The sequence below is a fragment of the Chelonia mydas genome, chromosome 3 (assembly GCF_015237465.2).
Source record: "Chelonia mydas isolate rCheMyd1 chromosome 3, rCheMyd1.pri.v2, whole genome shotgun sequence".
Lineage (NCBI taxonomy): Eukaryota > Metazoa > Chordata > Testudines > Cheloniidae > Chelonia > Chelonia mydas.
In genome coordinates this window covers 107,231,479-107,256,659 of record NC_057851.1, presented here as the reverse complement: position 1 = coordinate 107,256,659, position 25,181 = coordinate 107,231,479, and the positions used below count along the sequence as shown (strand labels likewise).

General features: G+C 41.8%; 1 protein-coding gene across 3 annotated transcripts in view; it reads right to left on the bottom strand.

Annotated features, from left to right (window-relative positions):
* Positions 1-25,181, bottom strand: part of GRM1 (glutamate metabotropic receptor 1) — a 251,247-nt gene that overhangs the window by 104,608 nt on the left and 121,458 nt on the right. For all 3 annotated transcript variants that reach the window (XM_043543088.1, XM_037894932.2, XM_007056263.3), the window contains exon 4: positions 53-288. In XM_043543088.1, coding sequence (XP_043399023.1) covers positions 53-288 — 236 coding nt within the window. The remainder of the gene's footprint in view (positions 1-52; positions 289-25,181) is intronic.

Here is a 25,181-nt window from a genome sequence, read left to right as displayed (position 1 = left end):
TGGGTTTCTCAAACCACATAGATCCAGATGAAAAAAGGATTTAATTCTTTACCGGTGCAGTTCTTTTGAAAGTTGGGGTTCTCTAGAGGGTGTCCTGGAAGACGACACTGGAATCTGTGCTGCCAGAATTCAGGAAACCAGGGATTTCGGGTGTTGGTGTCCAAACGTAACTTCAAAAAATAGTCATCAAATGACAAAACCTCTGGGGACTGCAGTTTGATAGTGATTCCTCCATTTGCTTCAGGTTCATAACCTTCAATTACTTCATCTCTGTCTGCCCAGCCATCACTGAAAAGAGGGAAGGAAAAATTGTTACAGAGATACAGGAATCTGGTGTGAAAGATCACCTAGACAAAACCAAGTTGACACCCTTGAAAAGATACTGTCAAGGAGCTATCCAAAGCCCATTCCAAGTGAGTCAAAAATGTATGCATGGAAGTGAAAAGCTAATTGGAAAAATTAAGGTGACTGCTCTGGCTAGCAACGTCTAGCTATTGTCATACTGAGGGCTGATTAACTCATTTGGAATGAAAGGGAGATATTTATCTTCAGACTGATTTCTTTGTCCCACTTGAAATAGTCTAGCTATGCTTCGGACGTGGGATGCTATATTTTTTGTGATTGAGAGAATACTGCATTCCTCATTCTATTCTGTAAGGGTCTAAACTCAATGGAATAATAATGATTTTTCAAAACCCTGGCACTTTAACACTACATAGCTGTGATCTCAGCAATCATGGCTCTGGAAGCTAGCAGAATAATTCAAATCAAACAAACAGAGAAATGCATCAGGGTGGAAGAGAGAGTGGGGAGGAAGAATGCATAGGAAAATTGAATCAATTGAAAAGAAAGCCACACACTGTTTTTGCTCCTTTTGGAAATCTATGAAAACATGTTTTTCTTACAAACAAATGGCTTTTATTTATTTTTACTGTCAATCCAAACTGACAGTGCTAAAAATAAAGACAATCCTAAAACCCTGAGGAGAGAAAAAAAATATTTCCCTGACCATATTACTTGATGAAGAGTCAATATAGTGGTTTTGAATGAGGTCACTTGGCTTAGCATCTGATTTTTAAGTTCGTTCACTAACTCCAAGTTCACTAATTTAGCTGCATTCTCCAATTCTTCTTTGACTCCCCTTAGAACACACTTAGGTTTAATTTATGTGCAAATGTAAGTCAGCCCACTTTAATTTTAGTGTGCATAGCCATGTCTCCAGAGAAATAGATTATTTTGACATCTAAAGAACTAGCTGCATCCATCTGGAATGACAACAGCAGCACTGAAAGAATTTAATCTGTTTGCTTCAGCAACAGCAGCAAGGAGATCAACAAAATCAATGTGACTGACCACTAAGAAAAGAACATCTGGCCTATAGCCACCAAAACATAGGCTCCTTCCAGTCTGAATCTGCATTGATTATGCAGAACTCCCAACAGATACATTTACATGGGCTCCATTCTAAGGAGTAGACCGTACCTTATGCAGAGCCCTGAGCAAGGTGGAGTGTTTAGACTGACCAGAGATACACCTTTCAAGGCAGGATTCCCTCTTTCCTTCCCTCTTGCTGTGGCCCCATATACCTCTAGCAATTTAGGATACCCCCTGCAATAGGTCAGCTGTGCAGTTCTGGAGAGGGGAGGAAACCAGGGCTCTTCCTATTCTCACCCCTCCTTAGCCGTTTGCTTGGGGGAATAATTGGGTGCACAGTGCCCACTTACTCCTCAGCACCTATACCCAAGGACTGAGTACCACATGCACAGGTGTAGGGGGGTGGGGGGAGGTTTTTTATAGTCCATATAGTGCAAATACCAATCTAGCCCTATAAAAACAGGAGAGGTCCAAAATCTGTTTCTTTTAAGTAGGAAAACAAACAAAAGGTCACTCCAGCAGCAAAAGTAATTACATCCTAATTTCACAATTACTTCATTATGTGTCACGTTTGTGGTTTTCAACAAACCGTAGAGTCAAGTAGGATAATTACTGAGTCAAAAGGATTTATTAAATCAAGTCACTGAGAACTTCACAAAGATTTATATACAGCTTTGGCTTGGAAAATGTTGCCACTTCACACTGAAGGCAAAGGACAGTGTTTCTGCTAATGCTGGAGACAAGGTGTCAAATTCTTTGAGTTACAGGTGATGGAAGAGCTGCCTTGATTTGAAATGTTGACTGCCTAGTGTTTCTGCGGTGTCTTCCAGCCCAGCAAAGGCTTGTTACTCCTCAAATTCCCCATGTGCTTAAATCTACCCGAAACCAGATGTCAGCTAAATTTGCAGAAATATGTTATAATCAAGCAAAGCTTTGTTAGCAACCATTCTTGTGATAATTTGGGAGCCCAATCCTGCTTTCAGTGATGTCAGTGGGAGAAGAGGAATCCCTGGCTGCTCTGTTAGTAGCTGGGTGCCAGACTACCACCTGGGGAATCGTGGCAAAACTAAAGCTTGTTCTATTGCCACCTGGAGTTCCTGCAAACACCAGTGACAGCAGGTGCTGAATATGGAACATGGGACTCTGCAGGGCTAGTTCCGATCAACAGGGGGCTCCCTCTTTATTGCTGAATGCCAGTGCTCACCCTTCTCCAGTCTCACCAAGAAGTGTATAAGTAAATTTGATTGGGGGGTGGGGGGCAGTCTTAAGAGGGGAGAGAATGGTTCTGAGCCTCCAAAGGATGTTTCCAGTGGCAGGAAGAGGAGGTTCTGAAGTGGGGCTGGGGTCACTAGAGGTAGGGAGAAAGCTCTGACCCTGTGGATTTGGGCAGATTTTGAGCCTCACTAGATCTGGTGAGTGCAGGAGGGGCTTGGGGCAGGCTAGAAGAGAGGCGGCGTGATTTCAGAGCCAAGGTGAAGGTTCTGAAGTGTGGAGTGGTGTCCTTAGCCTGGGGGCCAGAATTCTGAGCCTAGGGGTGTCAGGTAGGAGGAAATTTCTGGGCATGAAGGGGTGGGGTTGGAAGAAGTCTAGGGACCTCTGAGCCTGGATGGAGGTGAGGTACTTTGGAAGGATTGAGTATGGGTGGAGGCTATAAATGGAAGACAGTAAGGATATATAGGAAGGTAAGAGAAAGTTGGGAGGGTTAGGGGGATGGAGAAGAAGCAATAATTGAAAAAAATGGTACAGGAAGAACAGAGGTACAGGAAAATACGGTTTTCTCCCCATTTTTCCAATATGTCCCAGTTTTTCATTTTGAAAAGGAGAGGGTGGTGGAAGAGGGGCCTCTGTAAAAACCTCCCCAGTGTTCTCCTCCCAACCCTGTGCTAGAGTCCTAGCATTTCACTTTTAAAATGTGGTCAAACTGCAAGGGAGGCAGTCAGGGTGGGAAGGGCTCTTGTATTGTGGTCCCTGCCACCCTACTATTTATGTTGGACACTAGAGACCACTGCAAAGGTGCAACGCTTCTGATGATTCAGGACCACAGACATCATGGGCACCAGGTAGTCATGTACGTGGAGCGCAGGAATGCTGGCACCATGCACACACCCATCTTATTATTATTAATCACATTTTTAATGGAAGTGCCTAGGGACCACTGATGCTCAGGGCCCCATTGTGCAAGGCCCTGAACAAGCAAAGAGGAGCAGATGGTCCCCATTACAAAGAATTATAATCTAAATAGACACGACAAAGGGTAGGGGAAAGGGATAGAACACACAGTGTGATCCATATTATAGTGGCAAGCGTTAACCTCTCTACCTCCTGAGGTGTTTTATTAACTAACCACAGAAAGATCTAAGGAACGGAGGAACATGGAGTGTGCAAGACTATCATAAACTGAAACACTTGGGCAGGGATGTTTGCATCCCAGAGAGGGCAGCTGTACACCTACAAGTTAAGACCCCAATCCTGCTATTGAATCTGTGTGGGCACATTTGGGTAGGTCTACACGTATGGTGGTGTGTACAGTACAGATGCTGCTGCCCAGTCAGCATGGGTATAAAGGACGGTGTAGACAGCAAGACATGGCTCAGTGGAGTAGAGTGCCCAGACACACCTGACTCCTACGGTATGCACCCTTCACAGCCCTCAACACCTTAAAGCTGCGGCTCCCATGTCTGCACTACTATTTTTAGCAGTGTAGTGTCCTGCTGCCTCGCTGCCGACTTGCCTGCTGCAGGGAGCTGCCAGAGCCTTTCCCCGCTGCAGGAGAAAAGGCTCCAGCAGCGGGAGGCAGTGCACAGAGACTCCAGCAGCTCCCCACTGCTGGAGCCTTTCACTGCAGCAGGTAGCTGCACGTACCCTATATGCTGCCACAAGTGTAGGCAAGGTCTTAATGTAGCTCTGTGCATTTGCAAACATCTACCTGCGTGTGGAGCTGACTGCAGAATCAGGGCCAAGAAATTACACATTGATGTGCTTCAAAGGGGGTCCTGAACATCCTATTAGGTCAGTGAGTTGTTGGCAAATGCAGGTTGTTTCATGGTGTTGGAGCTCTAATAGAAAAAAACATTAATTAATCCGTTCTTGACTAGGCAGTAGTGGGCCCCTTTTCAGGGGAAAATGTTACGGCTGTGATTTTCAAAGCAGCCTAAGGGAATTAGGTGCCAAATCCCAGTCTAAATGATTTTTTATTGTGAAAAAAATAGGATCACAAAGGCCTTGCACAAGTTTGGTGAAACGAAGGCTCCCAGACCTGAAGAAGAGTTCTCTGTGGCTTGAAACTTGTCTCTCTTACCAACAGAAGATGGTCCAATAAAAGATATTAGCTCACCCCACCTTGTGTCTCGGATATCCTGGGACTGACATGGCTACAACGACACTACATGCGTACATGAAAGATTGGTATTGCTTATGGATGCCACAAGGTGGCAACATATCCACTAACTGTATTGCCCATTACAGTTACCGTCTGATCGTGTTTGCTGTGCAGTGTTGTAGTCTTGAGATAGTCTGGTAGCTGCTGCTGTATGAAGGCCTTTAAAGTGAGTGCAGAAAAGCAGCTAGAAGGGGACATGTGTGTGGGTGTAGAACTAGGAGCAGCATTTGCTCACTGTCAGAAAAAAGAGGCAACCAACTGGTTTCATTACTGTTTCATGCTGTTTGTCACAATCAAAGCGGTTGCCAGTTCTCTGCAAGATGCTCTTTGTCTCTCTCCCAATTTAGTTACTGAAACCCTCATGCTGCTAAATACAAATGCAGGGGTGACAGCCACACACACACAAAAATCAGATCAAATGGGAAATACCCCAAAGTTACCTATCTTTAAGCACAGAGCTGTTAATACTTATCAACATTGATTGATTTAGGGAAAGGGAAATCAAAGGGTTTTTCTTCTATTTAGATTTATTACCTCAATGGTGTGTTACACTAGACATTTCTGAACTGCAGTTTAAATAGCAACACCCGAATCTGTTGTATTTTTTGAAACCCAGACTTTAACATGGCACATATATTCCCGTGATTCCAACATACTGAGAAATAAAATGGATTTCTTGTTTTTTTTCCCAAACAAGAACATACTGTCAGCTGTTTTTTTGCATGGATTGATGAGACAACCAGCAATCAAGCATTCTATTTTCATCCTCTTCAAGACCTTAACTCTGACGCTGTGCTCTGCTCCACTTCCCAGTGCAGTTCTCAATGCATTAACATTCCAGATGCTTTTTCCAAGCAAAGAAAGAAAGAAACAGGAGACTGATTAATAAGAATACATGAAAGATACATGGCGCTTTTCATCGGCAGGTATTAATATCGCCATTTTATAGATAAAGTAAATGAGACAGATCCCAGTCCTACAGTCTTATATGCATGGATGGATCCTTGCATCCACACAAAGCTCCACTGACTTCATGGTCTGGGGCTGCAGAAGGAAGCTGATTGAGATGCTTTCATGTTTGCAGCGTTGGACACTTGCCCATTGGCAGCCGTGTCAAATATTTTTGGATTAGCCAATTAACTGTATATTTGTATTTTGGTTAAAGTATTTATATTGCTGTTACTTTAATTTTTGTTTTTTATTTCACAGTACTAAAATAGAAGATGCTAAATGTTGAAACTGATTCGGAAAAAAATCCTTTATACATGCTAAAGAAATGAATCTTGCTTTGTATTTTTAAATTCTAGCAAAGGTGCCTATAGTCTAGAATGGTGCTTTTTTGGTATATATTGTTATAAATCCATATTATATATTCTTGCTTTTCTCTCCTTTCCATACAACCAAAGCACTTCCATTCAAACGAAGTATTTGCCTTTCACCCCCACAAAGCACGTTTCTGAACACCCTCCTCATCACTGCTTTGCCAGTTATGTTTAACTTCTAAATGGTTTAAACATGGGATTTTCTTTTCACTTTCATTTATTTTTAAATGAAAAACAGTTGTACCCTGGGATATTTTGAAATTTTAATCGAAAGTCAACGTGCAGGAAAGTCTCCTGATAGAAGGCTACCAACCATTAGCCAGATAAAAGTGTTTCAAAGCACTAGAGATCCTAGTAGTGACATGTGAATCTTAAACCATTTGGCGTTCAAGTCAGATAAACGCCCAGTATTCCGGGTGCTTATCCAAACTAACAGAACTTCTTGAGTCTGTAACGCCTGTCTGTATATCTCATAATAAATGGAATCTCTTATGGACTTCTGGTACTTCCTCGGGTAGATATTGGCTCAATATAAAAACTTCAGATAGATTCCTGTCTCAGCAGGTGGAAATAGTACTATAAGAGCCTCTCTTGTGGTATTTTGGCAGGACTTGTTGCACTTCAAACCAAGCTTAGTTTACAGGGCTAACCAAGCAAGTGCAAATGCCTCAGGTATCCTTATTTCACAAGCAGTTCCACTGCAGCCAGTGTAGTCTGCTACTACTCAGCTTGATTACATGATTAAAGGTGACAGAATCTGGCCCAGAGTAAATTCCGTAAGAGGAAAACAAAACAGTCATTGAGAGGTCAGGGCATCTCTCCTGGATTTTTTTTTTTTAAAAGTACTTGTCATTTTGCTCAACCTAGTATATTCTAGAGGCAAAACATTAGCTCATTTCTGAGCCAAGATGAAAGGCAGCACTGGCAACAATAAAGAGAGGGATAAATTCTACGAAAAGCAGGAATGTGGATATTTTATATTCACGTAGCATACACACCATACAAAACACTACGCTAAGAGAATGCAGAGGTTGTCAAGCATTCAGGAATCAGGAACTGGCAAAGTAACTTCTCCCCTCTTCTGTGTATGCATTGAGGATCTAATTTAATGGCCACTGAGGTCAGTTGAAAGACTCAAATTAAATTCAATACACATTGGATCAAGCCTGAAAATACAGCCTTTATTTGTATGGAAGATCCCCTTCCTTCTTCAGTCATTCAACAGTTTACACATAAAGGTCCTGCATCTCCAAACACTTACGCACATGTTTAACTTTACATGTGATTAGTTTCATTACACTCAGGGGGGTTACTGTACTTGCGTTTTATACCAGAGCAAGTAGTTCAGTAGCTGCTGAAGTGATCCCAAAATATAGTTAGTAAGTAGATCCTTTTGAATAAATGGTACTGTGAAAGGAATCTACAGTAGAGCAATAAATGGTAGATCATTGTGTTTCACACAAAATAAATGACACTGATTTGACTTTGCAGAGTTTTTGGAATGCTTGTTTAAAAAATGCAGATGATAATCTCATGAACCATGATGGATTGTCTGTTTTGTAAATGTGTGTTTAGGAAGTTTTATTTACCATATGCGGTGCATATATTTGCATATTATTTACATAATGTAAGTTAACTGTCTATCATATCGATATGTTCTTTGGGGGTCTTTATTGTGAAGATTCTTGATACTATTTGCATCTACAATATTTTGTAAGTGTGGCTGCTATACTCATGTAGTGAGGTTTTAACCATTCTCAAAGGTGCACACTGGTGCATAACCTGGAAAATCACACGTACATACCAAACACACACACCACACGCACATTCTCATGGGCAATAGCTGATTTTCAAAGGTATATACATGCTTCCTACCCTGCTGCTTGACGGGAGGATGGGAATCCTAATTCTGCATATTAGAAGTGCATAACATTATGAAGCTTTGTGAATGTGTCACTTCTTTTCTAAAGAAAATGTGTGTGGGGGTTAGGGAGAAGGTCAATTTTCAAACATAGACAAATAAATATGAAATCCAAATCCTAGCACAGTCAGATCATCAAGCAGGCATATAAAATACATGTAAGGACTGATTTGTGCACCCAGATATAAGATTTTGATGTTTTAAGGCATGCATGTTCTTTAACTCTGTATCAGTTCCAGGGAAATCTTTGTTGAACTTATTATTGTTTATATGCTGGGGGTAATAGCTGAACTGTGATTGTGGCCTGATTATGCTAGGCAACGTACGTACAGAGAGAAAGAGAGAGTCCCCACCTCAAAGAGCTTACTGCATAGATATAGTACCTTTTTAGGAAGATAAACCAAGCGGCATCCCAGCTGAGAATTCCACCCATGAATATACAAAACTAAGTGACTAGACTGTGCCTTGGTCCTCCATGGTCATCCGAGGGAAAAGAGAGAATAAGGCCCCTCCATTGTCCACACAAGATTGACCCAGATCTTGGATCCAGGTGTGAAGAGATGAGAACAGAGCCTGTGCACCTCATACTTCCCCCTGTGAGTAAGTGATCAGGGAGTGGGCAGAGAGGCACCGGGAGTAAGTAAGTGGAGACAGGGTTCCATCTCCCGTGTGCCAATCAGCAGAGCTAGCTGGATGCCTGGGTGCGAGTACACTACATTTTGTAAAGGATTGATGCAGTATGTTCTGTGCTTTTCCTTACTTTGCTTCTAGTGACCCACAAAACCAAGGAAATAGCTTGAACTCACTTTTCCACCTCTCCTGTTCCCAAGCTGTGCAGGGCTCAGTGCAGCGGAGGAGCTAGCCTTTAGAGTTTTCCTAAATGTTGACTATCACAGATGGGCCCATAATTTTCCTTTAATGTTTATATTTCTAATGTGATTCTCATTAAGAGAGTCACCCTCTAGCTCAACCCTCTTATAAGATAAAATTTAACAAAGATTTCCTGGAACTGATACGGACAGTGAGGTTTAGAAATCTCCTTTTTGAAGGCAGGGAGGCCAATTTTCAAACAGGGATGTCTAAACAGGATATCCTAAGCTTTGCATTTAGTTGCAGAAATTGGTATTTCTTCATGTCTTCTATGTCTAGGTACTGTGACAAAGTTCCTGCTCTACCTTGGTGGGTCTTGCGCTTATTGGCAGATTTGCTCACCTTGGAGCTTCACGGCAGCCCTCAGCTTGGCCGTTCTTCTGAACCCACAGTCCAGGTCGACTCCTCCTGTGTCTGACCAGGAGTTGGGAGGATTTGGGGAGAACCCGGGCCCGCCCTCTACTCCGGGTTCCAGCCCAGGGCTCTGTGGAATGCAGCTGTCTAGAGTGCCTCCTGGAACAGCTGTGCGACAGCTACAACTCGCTGGGCTACTTCCCTATGGCCTCCTCCCAACACCTTCTTTATCCTCACCATAGAACCTTCCTCCTGGTGTCTGATAATGCTTGTAGACCTCAGTCCTCCAACAGTCTGCGTTCTCACTCTCAGCTCCTAGTGCCTCTTGCTCCCAACTCCCCACATGCATACCACAAACTGAAGTGAGCTCCTTTTTAAAACCCAGGTGCCCTGATTAGCCTGCCTTAATTGATTCTAGCAGCTTCTTGATTGGCTGCAGGTGTTCTAATCAGCCTGTCTTAATTGTCTCCAGAAGGTTCCTGATTGTTCTGGAACCTTCCCAGTTACCTTACCCAGGGAAAAGGGACCTACTTAGCCTGGGGCTAATATATCTGCCTTCTATTACTCTCCTATAGCCACCTGGCCCGACCCTGTCACAGTACATGAGTGTGTAAGGATTCTGACCCAGCTGTTTACGTGACCATGTTTAAAAACTAAGCCTCCACATGCACTGTACAGGAATTACTTCACTAGCTATGCAAATGTAACCACCTCTGGGGTGGAATGCAGCTGCTATTTAACACAAAAAAAGAATACATAGTAGTTCAGGCCAAGAAGTTAAGAACACTCTGTTCAATTCAAATTACTATTATGGGCTTCAACATGTCAATTTAAATAAAACAGAAAACAAGAGGTAATGTTATGTTAGGTTTTACGTTATGTTATAAAAAGTGTGTGATAGAACAGCAGCTCTGGTGGAGTGGTAAATCAAAGCTGAACAAACTGTAGAAAATGTTTCCACAACTATCTGTGAATTCTAAAACAAAGGTAAAACTGACCATGTCCATAACCCTTGTTTATTTGCTTCCTGTGAGCATTTGAACGAACACTTGTGAGTAATGAATTTTTATCACAAATATTCACCAAAAGTTAATCTAAAATTGTACGGGCAATTATAAAATTCACAATTCACATTATTTTGGTTGGTTACAGAAGTCATCCAGTCAGTAAGCAGAAGCAATACCGGAAACTTTTGTAACCCACCAACACAGCATGCGTTGCATTATATCTGTAATGAACAGATCGTGAACAATTTGCAGACTGAGAATTACTTGTGAAAGAAGCTAGTGAATAATCTGAATAATGAATTCACTTGAGAATTAGGCAACCTGTTCACAGACAGTTAGTGAACAGGGGGGTGGCGGTTGGGAAGAAAAATTCATTGAATAATTATTTGTTTTGAATAATTCACTCAGGCTTGCAACTCATGATGTCACATCCAATCCAAAGCAACTGTTGCTAGAGAACTTTCAAAGTAATATTTATTCATTCTTTGGTATTTATTGCTTTTTAAAAGCACCTTTTCCAAAGCTGTAGATATTTGTCCAATGTGGCAGAGCTCCAACCTTGTCCCCGTGGGTCCCGCACTTCCAGGCGGTTTATGCTAGCTTCAGAGGCTCACTGCAACCCTCCACGTAGCCCTGCTCTCTCAAGGGCCAGGGATACAGTCTACTGAGCCCTTTCCATCATAAGCCAGCAATGGAGGTTGGTGAGAGAGTTCCTACAGTCTCTGTTGCTCCTGTGGCCTCATGACAAAACAATTTAGCCTCCTGTCCTGACAGGGGCCTGTTTTCCCCTCCCAGGAGGTGTTTCTGTAGTGGTGGGTTGGGGGGAACCCAGGGCCACCCTCTACTCCGGGTTCCGGCCCAGGAACCCTAATGGTAGCAGCTGTTGGCAGACAACCTTTTACTGCCAGAGTTGCTACATTTCCCTGGGCCACTTCCCCACAGCTCTCCTGCTTCTCCTTTCTTCACCCTTACCAATGACTTGACGGTGTCTTCATTAACCAGCCCTTCAGCCGCAATTCCTCTCCTCTGGTTCCTCTCTGTCTGACTGGAGTGAGCCTTTTATATTATCAGAGGGGTCTTAATTAGAGTCAGGTGGTCACATTAGCTTAATGTCCTCACCTGACTCTTTGCAGGTTAATTCGAGTCAGATGTTCTCATTAGCATGGAGCAGCCCCTGCTCTGGTCGGTCAGGGAACAGAAAACTGTAATCCAGTGGCCAGTATATCTGCCTTCTGCTACTCTGCTGTACCCAACTGGCCTGGGTCTATCATACCAATTATTTTAATTAGGCAAAGGTAAGGGTAAAAATTCCAACTATGATGAGTTGCCCATCTGAACCAAGCCCAGCTCACCAAATATCAATAATGTCTATCATCCAAGCACTCTCTACCCATCATCCCACACTCTCAACAAAGACTTACAAAAGAGATGAACCTCGAAATGTGCCTGAAGGTCAATTCATGCTATGCCAGTCCAGGGCGGGAATAGATGGGGACACAGCAAGTTCCAATGTTGAGGATCTCTCTCAGAAAACATCCTGCCACCAACCCTCCTCCCTTGCAGGCCTGGGGGCTGTCACAGTACTTTAAGCGTCTCCACTCGTCACAACCATAGCAAGAGAAAAATGGTTTCACAGAGCCAGCTGCCACCCCATTATTACTCAAAATTACAACTCTGACTTCAAAATAATTGGTAGCCAGTGTAAATCATGGTGTAATATTCCATTGCCATGAATGGAAGTTGGATAAGGACAAAAAGCAAGTTCGTTTTGACCATGGCCAACCTTCCCAACCACTAAGTGAAGTTCCCTAAGGCACAGAGGATGGACATCTGCTGCCACATGTCAGGATGGAGGTGTGAAGCTTAGTCCCCTATGCAGTCAGCCAACTGTAAACACTAGATCATGAGGGGACTGAGCCATAGCCTCGCCTGCTCCCCATCCCTTTTTGGATACCATGCACATAAGCATTGGGGCTGGGATTCTATTCTAGTCATTCTATTCTGGCTGGGTTCTTAGGCTGTAGTCATTACCAGGCTATTTGAGTCTCTCCCAATGATGTACAAACAAAGTGACAAGCATCTGTCAGGTATGGCTCCTTCTCCATTACTCTTCCTGGCAGGGGAGCCTGTGTCTGGCAGTGTTTGAAGCAGCAAAGTCAAAGAAATGTGCCTTGCACTTGGAATGGGAAGCGTTTCTCCTGTACATTATGCAAGAAAGAAGGCTACTTATGCTTTCTCTCCCTACTGCATACCCAGTTAATAGCCAGACAAAATCTGGCCCTATGTTAAAAGCTTATTCCATTTCTCCATTAAGTTGTCACATCATTGGAGAATAATTACACTTCACACAAATCCTGAAGACTTAATGGAATAGTCACCCCCCAGCTGCCAAATAAAACACCCATTAAAATTCACAAACTGATTGTATATAGTTTTTCTGCTCTTATGTAATATCATTGGCCAAATTTTCTGATTTAGCATCATTTACATTAAAGTCAGTAACTTTCCCAAATTCTTCAATTTATGTTGGTAATTCTAGCAGGTTTGCCTATTTAGTAATTCTCTTTGTATACAAAAAATTGGTTCTAAGCACACTATTTTGGTTATTAAGGAGATAATCTTGTAGACCTATCACCATGTACAAGCTCTTCTTTCAGATGCATATCTCACTACAGCTACCCAGGGTTTTGTCACGTTGACATTAGATGCCTGTATGGTACACCTGAACACCATTCAGAAGCTTACATTAGTGCATAATGCAGCTGCCCACCTATATCCAGATTGTTAACCTTTTGCTCATGTTAATGAGCAGCTATTCACCCCATTTGCCCCACTGAGTACGGTGTTCTCAATCTAGCCCTCAGGAAGCAGAGTTTGATCAAGCTGGTACATTGCACAATCATTGCATTCCTCTGGGCATATTACACCATGATCTTCCCTGGCTTCAAATTATTTCTCTCTCTGGTCCAAAGACTGTTCCACTGTGGATAAATATTTAAATATCATTGGTCTGGGGTTGGAGGTCAGGGGAAGAAATCAAACAAATGAATAACTCTGTAGCCTGGTGGTTAGCGCACCCGCGTGGGAGACCTGGGGTCCAGTCCCCCTGCTCCAAACCTACTCCAATCATTTATCCACAGTGGAACAGCTTCAACCGGAGAAACTGAGGGGACCCTCATATCAGAATATCCCATAGCTCAGTGGTTCAAGCACTCTTCTGTGAGATGGGAGATGCTTGTTCAAATCCTTTCTTCCCTCTGGCAGAAGGGGAATTGAACCTGGGTCTCCCATATCCCAGGTGTGTGCTCTAACCAGTGGGCTAAAAATTATAAGGTGGGCACCACCACCTCCTTCTCTGGCTATTTTGTGTAGAGCGAGACAGGTACCTAACTGATTTTTCACAATGAATGCCTCTGGGTGCCTAAGCCACCTGACTCCAGGAGAGGGGTTTCCCTTCATGGGTCGCTAACCAGAGAAATGCCTATCTCAGAAATGGGAGGGGTTTATCATAAACCTTTGTTGTCAGCATCTCCCATTGGCTAGGCTTAGATGGCTTCCTGCCTAGCATACTGGCTTTTGTGGGTTGCATTTTTAGGTGCCTAGCTCTCCCCATTCGTTGTATAGGTGTCTAACTCAGCTTTGTGGAGCACTGTGTCATTCTGGTTATTTTCTAGGCACCTAAAAGTTAGGCATCATGATACTCAGCATTGCTGTGCCTAAGTCCCTTGGTGGATCCCACCCTGAGTAGTTAAAGTTAACTTCACCAGATGAAAAGTCAGAGAAAGAGTTTTGAACAAGAAAGTGATTGGCAAGTTTGCCACACCATCATTTCTCAATCTGTAGTCCACTGGTGGTCTATGGAGCATTTCTGGCAGTCTGCAAATAGCTGATTGCTCACATGGTGCTATCTCCCCTTCCTATTTCCAGATATTAAATCAAATTGAAAGGCAGCTAAAATTGCATTACCTGACTCATACTACCTTTCCATGTAAAAAAAACTGCTGAACTTGCCGCAAAATCATGTAATACATTTGCAGAGAGAATGGAAAGGATCCACAAAGAGGACTTGGCCCATGCAACAATCTTTTTAAGATACGGTCCGTATTATGAAAAAGTTTTAGAATCCCTACCTTACACCACCATTCTACTATTACAGATCAGATATTTTAGTAATGATTTATGGTTAGATGGGAAAGGAGTTTCAAAACTATAAGGAAGCTGGGGAGTCCCCAAATGTTCTTCTGTTGTAACATAGCTGGTGTTGGGCCTGCTTTGAGCAGGGGGTTGGACTAGATGACCTCCTGCGGTCTCTTCCAACCCTGATATTCTATGATAGATTCGTAGTATGGAAAAGGCTGAGGACCACTGTCCTATCTCAGAGGAACTCAATGCATTTCTGCCTCTACTGTCAATATATGAAAACAAAAATTTCAAACCCAGGTCAGTAAAAGGTAACTTCAAAGACTGTGGAAAAGCCATTTATTATACGTTCAGCAACATATTCAACATACAAACTTTTTTTATTCATCCATTTAAAATCTAGTAAAACCCCACAATTCTCAAGATTTGCCATATTCACAATATATTTATGAATCACAAAACATGGCAGCTAAGGCAAAAAGGAGGAGGCTTTAAACAGAGATCTTTCAGGAAAAGAAAAATATATTGTTGCAGACATGAACACAAAAGCATCTGGATCCAATCTATAAAGCTTTGAATAGTTTTGGTACGGAGGAATTGCTTTTATGAAGAAATGTAGGAAGAAGTATTGAGGGAGGTGAAAAGGGCCAGATATTTGCGTGTTTTATGCCCAGCTCTGAGTAAAGAGAAGCATGTAGTTGCACTGCCTCAGGAGAAACCCCTGAAGATATGACATGTCAGTGGGCCCTCACCTCCCAGGACACCCAGGTTTTGCTGGGGTATGCATGTGCGGGGGAGGAGGTGGTAATTTGCTGCAGCCCTTTTTGAGGTTGCATCTTGCTTCATACTGCATGGACAGCCAGCCAATGCTTCATTTGTCAAGAAAGAGGTATCAGGGCTCAAGCAATCTGTCAGGCAATTAGGTGCTGGGCTCAAGCAATTTTTTTACATTCATAACTGATGCAGCAAGCCCAGATGTGCCGAGGCTACGAACCACCAAGCCTAGAGGTGCCCAGGGCTCAGCCCTGGCACAAATTAAGCATTGCAGCCACCTCTGCTTACTCCCCTGTCTTCCCACTTTACTTGCTTCCTGACATGCAAACTCTATATTTCCCCCAACACTCAGAGATACAATGTGGGGAGTACTAACATGACTGTGCAAAAGGGCGGGGATGGGAGGAAATCCTTACTCCCCCACTATTGCCCAGTGTTTGGGGTAGCCACAAACTAGCCCACAGAGACCTAGTGCCTCATCTTTCATATGTGCTTCTGCAGGGGAAAATTATTACACAGTAAAATAGGCCTGATTCTGAACCGCTTATTCCTGTGTGGTAGCACTTACTCATTTGAAGAATCGTATGAAAATCAATGGGACTACTCATGTAAGTAAACACTGTTCAGTGTGGGAAAGGTTTGCAGAACTGGGCCATATAACAGCAGTACTTTCATCAGTCAGATTTAAAAAGTTACATGGCAATAGGACATCAGACTGCTATGAGAGAATGTGGGATGTCAGGATATTTCACACATATTTGGGGGTTGTGCTCTAAAATGGAAAAATATTAGACACAAACATGCAGACAAACTTAAGATATTCCAAGTGCAATTTTCCAACATAACCTATTTTGGGGACTGTCACTGGAAAATCAACAGTATTTGAAATATAAAGAATTCATCTCTCACTTACTATCTGCAGCTAACTTTATTTCAAATCATAGAAATAGGAAGAAAACCTTTAATGACAACATCTTGGTTTAACAACATCTAGAAAATATCACTGATTTAAAAAAAATGCATACAACCTGCCCCTTGCCACCACCATCACCAATGACAGAACTGAGTAGTGTCTTTAGAAATTTGGTTACCTTTTCCTGAAAACACAGGCAAACTATAACTCTTCAGCAAACAAGCCCAGTCATGCTCAGTTTTTGTTTTCTAATTAACTTACAAACAGGCATCAATTGTTAAAACTTATTGAGAGAACTTCCTTCTTTTTGTATTGTTATTTCCAATTGGTTTTTGTACTGATATGAAAAATCTAATACAGTTTATATATGAATAAACAAAATAGTTAAATAAATGGGAATATCACTCTCCCTGCCAACAGATCCACATCTGGCAGGCCACAGACACCACGGCTGCCAAATAAAACTCACATGCAGATGTAGCGTAGCACTCCTGGCTACAAAATGTTGGCTATTGCTACTGAACACAACACGGTCAACTCATCCTCCCTTCTCCCTCTCCCACCCGCTTACCTGTTTCCTCCACCTGTTATGTCTTGCTTTCTACACTGTAAACTCTTTCAGTCAGGAAATGCCATTGACTATACGTTTATGCATTGCCTAGCAGAATGGGGCTCAACCTGGTCAAGACCGCTAGATGCTACCACAATATAACTGATAAACAATAATCACACCACTTGCCTCCACCACTTGAACAGAGACTGTCTATTCGCTGTTAATACTTAGTATAGTTTGTCTTCTGTGGCCTGCACTAAAGTGCAACATAGGCAAATATGCACAGCCAGTACTTTACATCCTGAAGGCTACAAATAGGGACACACTGATATCCCTATTGAAATATACTGAACTAGGAGAGCTTTTCCCCCATCGCCCAGTCTCCTTTATGTCACTTGATCCCATTTATATGCATGGAGTAAAGAAGCAGTCCTTTGATATTCTGTGTATGTGTACAGACGAGAGAGAAAGAGAGAGCGAGCTCTCTTGGGTAAGCATCATGAAACTAATGATCAATAAAAGTAATATTTACTACCTCAGTTTTTATTGCCTGGGTAGGGAATTCTGCATCTCAGGGCTCTAAATCTGCAGACCAGCCTGAAGACTGCCCTGGGACTGTGTTTTCTAATAACCAAATAAGACTGTCCTTACGGTAACAAAGAGATACATCTCTTTGTTGTGTGGTTGCCTATTCAATGGCCAGAAATAGGAAGGGTTATTCTGGCAAGGGGCTGACAGGGAAGAGCCTGAGGGAATTTGTTTGATAAAATAGCATTTTAAAATAGTAGGGTCAAGATGTCCCAGAAAAACATCTCCTGTAGAAGCGTTTCATAATACTTAAGGAACTAAAAATTAGTGCATGAAGCAGAGTACGGACATATTAGGTTTTTTTGTCTGAAATCCCACAGCCTAATTAACAGGACAATTTGCTTTTTGTTGTAGCAAAACAATTAACTCATTTAAAGCCAATGTAAATTGCTGCTGCTGCTGTATCTTTCTCCACCAGAGCATCTTCACCACAATCTCATCAATGCCAGCCACGCTTTAGTAACCCTCATTATTCCTTAGCTGCTGTGGAGAGGGTTTTCTATTTCGCATTTATAGGATTTATGTTTACTTGTTCTAACTGGACAGATACAAACATGGGGAAGGGCAATTTATCCTCTCTGAACCTGAGGTAGGAAAAGGAATCTACGATATAACGGTAACTTTCCAGACTTCTTGAGTTTCCTCTTTCTCTCTCTCTCTCTCTCTTTAAAATAAGCAATAGCTGCATATACTGTATACTCCAATGTTAAAAACTGTTGGAAAGAAATGGGACTTTGAGTCTGTCTAGGGGCCAGTCCTCCATGACTTACTCAGGTAAAATTTCATTATGACTTTTGCAGCATTGTTCATTGCAGATGTTCAGAGAGCATGAGTCAGGTACCACAAAATCATGCAACTGGCTTAAAAATCATATTTTTTAAAATAATCCATTTTGGGGTCTTTTAATTAGTCTCCTGGTTTTTGAGCATTTAGAGGCATGTATTTCATGTTTTTAGGCTTTTCTTTGCAACCACAAGGCCCAGAAACTTTTTTTTAAATGAAAGCTGAGATTCTCATGTAATCACATTCATCCAGGAGCTGGCACTGTAAAAAGACCACCAAATATTGCCAGATTCATGACAAAATCATGAGTGCTAGCCACACTGCTTTTGCCTGAAGGCATGAAGGATTTACACTTCAGTGAAGAACAGAGAGGCATAATTAACAAACCAAGCACAGACACATTTAAGAACTGACTCAAAACTAGAGCTACACAGATTTTCACCAAACTTTCTCATCCCAAATAGCAGAAAATCAATTTATTTTCCCCTGATGCATCTGCATCATCCTCTTTTACTTCCCTTAACCCACTGGCTGTCTTCTTCTATTTTTGTTGTTCCTCCCTTTCCTGGCAAACCATGAGCTTATATTGTACTTGTTTGGTATACTTCCACATTGTTCACCATACAACTATTCAACATATATGTAGAAAGTATCATGAAAGTTTAGAAGATACCAACCAGGATGTATACCGGTAGGTCTATGGTGTATACAACAACCGAAGATATGATGACAACTTAGTTTGCATTGCTTCAGCTAGAAAAGAACTTCTGGACATGTTTGCTGCTGTGAATAACGCCAACAAGAAATATGGAATGATGATTAATGTTAGGAAGACAATAGGTATGATAATAAGTAACCACAGTAACTCATAAGGTAGGTAACACCAATGTTTCGATGGTGAAGTAGTGAAACGAGTATGATATTTATGGAGTATATTAGCATCAGGTGGAAGATGCAATGAAGAAGTCAAGAGAAGGATACAGTTTGCAAAAAATGCATTCAAACAACTTCCAAAGACTTCTGTGTTGTTGAAAGTTAAAACTATACATCTGCACTATGCTGCTGAAGTGCTACATACGCTAGACAAATTCAGACTAGAAGGCACAATTTTTTTAAACAGTGAGGATAACTAACTTGGAACAACTTACCAAGGGTTGTGATGGATTCTTTATCCCTGGCAATTTTTAAATTAAGACTAGATGTTTTTCTAAAATATATGCTGCTGTAGTTCAAACCTTCTTGTATGAAGGTGAGACCTGGGCATTCAAAAAGGACACAGAGATGACTCAGAATGTTGGTGTTACAGAAGAATGTTAAAAATGATTTGGATAACCTAAACTATGAACGATGAGGTGATGAGAAGGATGAATTTTAGAACACCACAAAAAGAAAAGGAGTACTTGTGGCACCTTAGAGACACAAGTCCTCCTTTTCTTTTTGCGGATACAGACTAACATGGCTGCTACTCTGAAACCTGTCAGAACACCACAGTTACTTGAGACCCTACAGAAGAAAACAGCATATTTCTGCAGACACATTGCTCACTGATTGCAGAGTGACTCGATCCCAGTACTCATACTATCAGGCAAACCAGGAAGTAGAAGAAAGAGAGCCAGCCATGTCAGAAACATCACCAGAGGGACTGGTATCAAAGGAAAGTGGAAGTTTTACAACGGTGAAAGATGGAAGGTGATGGTCAACAACATCCATAACAGAGATGTTACTTGAAGAAAAGAGAACTGTAAGTATTGAATGAGCCCGGCTCTAGCACCAACAGTCTCCAAGGTCTGTAATATTTTTGCTCAGTGTCATATTATAAGGATATATATTGTTGTGTGACAATAAGTGTCAGATGTGATCATTAACTTTTTACAGCTTGTGGTTTAAAAACAAGTTTATCCACAGAAGCTTTTTGTTATAAATATACTAGAAACAGTGATATTCTAGGAAAAGTGACTGGTGAATCTCCAAAAGTTTGGAGATTCTACTTCAATGCTTATCCAGTCTATCAAAATCCTGGATGCCCAATCTAGCCCAGCAACCCTCCTCCTGTAGATAAACCTCAATTCCCCTCTGTTTACATGTGAAGAATTTCCCTTTTGCAAGGTACCAGTTGGCGTGCTCCCTTTCCCACTTTCAAAACAGCAGCATCCAGCCATTTCTAGGCTGGGCCCTAATTAACTGTTCTTAAAATATAAAGTTGCCTGGGGTTAAGTTAAATTTTGTTCTACAGTATGCTGCCTGAGGTTAAAACCCCAGAGTGAGAGATCCCTCAAAGCCATGGTCCTTGAGGAATGTAAGAGAGGAAAAGTGTTACATACACAGGGATTATACATAGAGATTCTATATGCAGGCGTAATTTGTGGGAATAAATGTAGGGAAGCATCAGATTGCAGCTGAATTTGAAGACAGCCCAGCCCAGCCGGGGGATGACTGGTTTGGGTCAGATTAGAGGGACAGGCGAAAATTCACACTCAATTCTTGTTGTCTTGGAACTGATTCTCCTATCACCAAGAAATGGTCTAACTTTTCTAAAGCCTAATATCTGCAACAAGTTTGGGGTTTTTTTAATTTAAAAACCCTTCTAGGTGTCTGATGCAATCAGTATCTTTTTACAGGCCGTGGCTCAACACAGTCGTGTAACCACATATGCTTTTCAATATATGTATATATTTTGCTGCTACACATAGTACATGCAACATATGTTTTTCTCTAAATATACAGAGAAAGAATATACTCTTTTTTCTTTAAAAGCCTGGTTTATTAACTGCACTGTTGCTATATTATCCAGAAGGGATAAGTGTTGGATTTCATTTTTATCTGCTGAAGAAGCTCCCCTCCCAAAACCTGTCACATGATTTTTCATTTTAAATAAAAGTTTTAGCCCCTCATGGCTGCAGAAAAAAGCTTTAAATGTGAACCCTAAAAGCTCTCTCTAAAGCAAGGAGTATAAAAAAGAACCCCAAATTTATTAATTAATTAATTTTACACCACTTGTTATTTGTTGGAGGTCTGACTAACGATTTTTGAATGATTGGGGTTGACAATACTCTTGTTGCCAGGCCTGAAAAAAACAGGAGCAGAGGCAGAAAGAACCATATACAGGCAGCCTTATACTGTGCCTGAGGGCTTGTCTGCATGGTGCAGCAACCTGCTCTTTGTAAATGCAATTTCTAAAGCACACTAACATGCTGTGCATGAATGGGTCCACGTGGACCCTGCTGGTGCACCCTAAAGGTTCCCCAGTGCACTCTAACTTAGTGAGTCCTACATTAAAACACACTAGGGAATCTTTAGTGTGCATGAGCAAGGGACTCCACGGACCAATTAATGCACAACACGTTAATGCACTTAGAAATCACATCCCAACAGTGCACATTATCCCCCTGTGTAGACAAACCCTGATCAGGGCTAGCTTGCACTTGTGGCTCGAGGCCTCCTCCTTCTGCTACCTGCAGCCTTTGTGTAGCAAAGCCGGATGTACCCCAGTGGCAGCAGGTGGTACTGCAACCCCTGGTGCAATGGCCATAGTACACAGTTGAAAGAAAAGGAGGACTTGTGGCACCTTAGAGACTAACCAATTTATTTGAGCATGAGCTTTCATGAGCTACAACTCACTTCATCGGATGTACACAGTTGGAACCATTATTTGTGGGGCTGAGTGTGTGAAACTGATCAGATTCAAGCCATTGTGAAGTTGAATTCTCACTCAAAAATGCTGGAAGATGAAAAGTTCCCATGACTACTACACTCACTTTAATTTCCTAAAGAAAACACTGTGAGCCTGATTGTATCTCATTGATACTAGTGTAAGTCAGGAGCATTTCAATGGATGCTAATGGAGTCACACCAATGTAAAACAAGAAAATATATCAGAATCTGGCCTGTACTTAAATAAAAGGTGCATTTTAGTTACAGCATTGCAAATCCTTCCTGAGATCACAGGTAAAACAAAACAAAATGGATGATGTCAGTTTAGTCCCCCATTTACAATTTTTGGTATGACAAAACCACTCCATAGTCCAGCGGAGTGATACCTCTGTCTAGTCAGAGATACTAGATCCCTTATTTTCACAAACAAGTAATGTTCCTTTAGAAAGAAAAGTGTGTTTTCCAACGGATCAAGATTCTGTCAAAACACTATGTTGTGTTAATGTGAATATGTGAAATTGGGATGGTGCAGAAGAGCAAAGTTAGGACACAGCTCTAACAAAAGACTCTCCAGAGATGCTCCAGGACCCCATTGTACTAGGCACCATACAAACTCATAAGAAAAATTTGGTCCCTGCCCTAAAGATCATCCATAGGCCTTCTCCTGGCTCTTTGCCCAGGGGAGAATTTCACCCGAAAGTTGAACATGGTATCTTGAGAAAATATAGAAAATTGTTTTCCCATTCTTAAGGCCCAAATCAGCCCTTGAAATGGATAAAAGGAAAACCCAGATGTAAGCAGAGAGACCTCAGAACACAGCCTCAGATGGTACAGTGTGTAATCTCAAAAGAGCTGACAGAAGGAACCAGGCCAGCTTCACCTTGTGACATCATGAAGCATTGGAGTCAGACCTACAAAAAGAAAAGGCTTTCATGGGAACTCTGTATAAAAAGGGACAATGTCAGAGAGAGTAAGTGTCAAATAACCAACCAGTCTCCAGAAAATATCAGAGTGATATAAATACCATCTCATGAAGGGAACATAGTTTGAAAATAGCAGAGTAACCTTATAGGAATAAATGTCCCACTTTTCTGAAAGTGACCTGTAGGACAAATTTCTCAGGTCTTAATATACCAATCTGAAGATTAGAAAGACATAGTATACTGCAATATCTACAGCTTAGTCCAGGACTCAAAATCTGATAATACAGTCTGTGTTAAGGAAGATATCGAGCTGTGGTTTTCAACCTTTTTCATTTGCAGACCCATAAAAAATTTCGAATGGAGGCATGGAAGCCTTTGGAAATCTTAGACATAGTCTGTGGACCCTCAGGGGTCTGCGGATCACAGATTGAAAACGACTTATTAGACGAAGGGATAATATAACTGGTTTAGAAAATCTAAGAGATGCATAGGCAGCAATAATGAATAAAATACCCACATTGTGAATATATATTAAAGAAATTCAGATAAATAAAGTACTGTGAACTAAGGGACAGACAAGTTCATTTGACCAGCATCTTTATCCACGGAATAGAGTTCAATTGGCTATTCAGCCAAATAGGAAATTCAGGGAAGGCCGTGGCAGGATATAGAAAGGACGGGAATAAAAAATAAAATACTGACTCAGCATGTATTAAAATCAAACAATCTGGAATCATCAAAACTTCAGGGCCCTCTGCACAGTCTCTAGTTCCCAGCTGTAGCCCCTTCATAGGGTATGTCTACACTGCAATGAAAGTCCTGTGGCAGTGAGTCTCAGAGCCCAGGTCAACTGACTCAGACTCATGGGGCTTGCACTACAGGGGTAAGAATTGCAGTAGACACATTCAGGCCCGGCAAGGGGGTGGGTCTCAGAGCCCGGTCTCCAGCCCAAGTCCAAACGTCCACCGTGTTCTTTTTAGTTCTGTAGTGCAAGCCTGAGTCAGTTGACCCAGGCTCTGATATTTGCAGTCACAGGGTTTTTTATTGCAACATAGACGTACCCAGTATCTACTTCTCTTTGATTTTCCTCCCAAATGAGATAGTCTGGTGAGCTCAAGCCCACCCCAGCAGGCAGCCATCAGCTGTGCATGACCCATCAAACTGTTGCACTACCTGTGTCTTGTTACTGGACCATCTCACCACAGTGAAGCTTATATCCAAAAGAGCCGGCCTAAGCCACTCCTGTTACCATACTGATCTCTTGTGATTTTAGAGAGGTGTCTATTCTTCCATCATTAATCCCAAAGAGTTTACCTGGAGGCTGGTGGGAGGTTGCAAAGACATACCAAAATCCCAATTATAGTGTCAAGAAAGCAGTTTTTCATTTTGAGCCTGGAAATTATAACTATCCTACAAATGATAACTATCCAGTGATTAGGTCTAGAATCAAAGAACCTGAATCACTATTACAGTGTGTCTTCTCAACAGGAAGGCTGAGAGAGGGAACAGAAAGCATACCACTGAGAGAAAATTACTAGGTGTAAGGATCCAGTTTGGCCTGCCCTTCCCTAGCAAGTTCCACACAAGGTTATGAAGTACTGTATATGTATTTAATCCAGTCACGGAAATGAGAAATTGAATAGAAAGCATCCTGACACTAAGATTAAAATAGTGTGGAATAATGAATGTGTATATATTACCAGACATATAGGCTTGCCTAAATTAAGTTAAAACAGACAGAGCACCCACACACAAAGACAGTTTTTCAAAATGTTGGAGCACCGTATGATTATTCATTCATTCATCTTTAAAAGGAACTGAATTCCAGCTAAGCAAATACATGAAAGCTTTCTAAAGACATTGTGTTAGTGCTCCTGCTACTTCTTCCTTTTACTTACTTCAGATTACATTTCCTGGGCTAGATCTGCAGCCCTGATACAGCCCCTTTGTGCCACTCTGGCAGTGCAAACAGGGTGTAAAGCTGCAATAACTAAACTTTTGAAGGACTGGGGAAACCACCACATGCTATAGAGCCTTTCCCAACTGGCACACATTAGGGTAGTGTGGAGGCTGCTCAAATTTATTCCAGAGGATGAACCAGTCTCTGGCAGCCCCAAGCTTTGATATACAGCAGCTCCCCCTTCCACTCACTCTGCCTCAGTTTCCCCATTTTACAAATGAGAATAACAATACTGACGCCTTTGTAAAGGACTTTGAGAGCTACTGATGAAAAGTGTTACACAAGAGGTAGGTATTATTACATGATGATAATTTAAGCAATTAAAAAATAGTAATGGCTTAACCTCTGGGGTTTGAAGGTTCAGTTTATCCAAACAATGCTTGTTCAGAGTTTGCTGAAATAATCTGAACCTGGTGATTTGGTACCGTTGGGAAGCTGCTGAGATGTCCAGAACTCTTTCTCTAGGTTTGGGTGCAAATATAGCAAAAACGGGCTCTCTTGGGATATTCTGAGTCCTCCATGTTCAAACTACAAGCAGAACTGCAGAGGGCCATGAAAAAGAAGACCAAAACCATCAGTTTAAAAAAGAATAGAGCTCAATTGAATTCTGGGTCAAAGTTTAGGTTAGCTATTTTATCTGAACTATTTCATAGTCCGTAGTTAAAAACC